This window comes from Chrysochloris asiatica, unplaced genomic scaffold (genome assembly GCF_000296735.1).
Source record: "Chrysochloris asiatica unplaced genomic scaffold, ChrAsi1.0 scaffold00288, whole genome shotgun sequence".
Classification (NCBI taxonomy): domain Eukaryota; kingdom Metazoa; phylum Chordata; class Mammalia; order Afrosoricida; family Chrysochloridae; genus Chrysochloris; species Chrysochloris asiatica.
Window position 1 is genome coordinate 1,782,662 of NW_006408806.1, and position 1,532 is coordinate 1,784,193.

General features: G+C 32.6%; 1 protein-coding gene across 1 annotated transcript in view; it reads right to left on the reverse strand.

Moving 5' to 3' along the window:
- Positions 1–1,532, reverse strand: part of METTL14 (methyltransferase like 14) — a 69,517-nt gene that overhangs the window by 46,339 nt on the left and 21,646 nt on the right. Inside the window, exon 6 of the mRNA XM_006874589.1 lies at positions 799–889. Coding sequence (XP_006874651.1) covers positions 799–889 — 91 coding nt within the window. The remainder of the gene's footprint in view (positions 1–798; positions 890–1,532) is intronic.

A 1,532-nucleotide genomic window follows, 5' to 3' on the forward strand; every position in this document is an offset into this window, starting at 1 on the left:
GAGGGTCAGAGAAAAAGAGGAAGACCCACAGCGAGATGGATTGGCCAAGTGGCAGCATCAATAGGCTCAAGTGTGGCAACAATTATGACGTTGGCCCAAGACCAAGCAGTGTTTTGTTCTGCTGTGCATAGGGTCACTGTGAATTGGTACCAACTCAATGGCACCTAACAACAATAATAACAATTTTAAAATAGGATGAATATATTAGAGTCTGCTAAAATTTTCATGGTACTTCAAATTCTTAACAGGATACATTTTATCAAATTGTTAAATGTACAAAACAGAGTAAGCTAAATGTGAACAAATAGATTCTCTAATTTCAAAGACCTTATACACACTTCTGAGAATAAAAACATTGTGTTTACCAAAGGATAAAATGAATTATTCTAAAATGTTAAGAATAGTTATCTCTGAATGCAGAGATATAATTAAGTCCTATTCTTTTCTTTTTCTTCATCTAAGTTTGTAAACTTTCCACATTTAACAAATTAGCTAGTAATAAGACTATATTTACATTTTTAAAAAAGGTATTAAGAACAGAATAATCATGAATTTTTTAAGAAAAAAAAATTTTAAAGACATTTTAAGAAAACTGTCCAAAAAGCTGGAAAAAACATTAAATGAGAACTTACTGTGTATACATAACTATAGTTTCAAATGAACATATTTGATTATAAAGAAGTAGACTACCTTAATCTAATATAGGTATTGAAATGTCTTTTTAACAGAAAGGTTATGAGATAAACTGAAAGTTTAAATCAAAATTGGGAACAAAAATAAATCAATAAAAACACTTACATAGGAGGGGTGTTAGATTTAGCTATTAGCTCATCTTTCAGTCTGATAAGCTCCCTTAGTTTAGGGTATTCTTCAAATCTGTCAGCTAAACCTGAGGAAAAGTATCAGAGAATTCATGCATTATAAGTCATCTCAGGAAAATTAAACATGTCATTTTAAACGCATGTCTCTCTTAACAATTTAATATTAAAAATATTTCAAAACATTTCAACTACCCGTTTCATAACTAACAGTCCTAGTGTGACACTCTGTAGGATAAGCACTGGAATGCTACCTGTAAGGTTAGAAGTTTAAACCCACCAGCTACTCCTGGGAAACCTACTACAGGGTCACTAGGAGTTGGAACCGAACGGATGGCACTTAACAACTCTAACTCTACCTGTAAGTGAAAGCTAAAACATTCTAAACCCAGTTTGAACCACTAAATCACTTAATTACTCAGATTCACTAGATGTTTACAGACGTTTCTTTTCATTTTGAATCATATCCCATTAGCAAATTCTGGTCCTCAGATTAAAATGTTGAAACTATGCTGAGGAAGCAACACTTCCCCAGTCATATTTTGAATGCCTCCAAACCTGATGGGTTAATGTTCTGGCATTGTAGTATACAATTTTCTGCTGCTATTCAAAAGGCTTTTCATTGGCCAATTACTTAGAAGTAGATTGCCAGGTGAAGAAATAGCTGCAAATAACGGAAGGTGGGATATATATGAAAAATGAATCTAAGAAAAC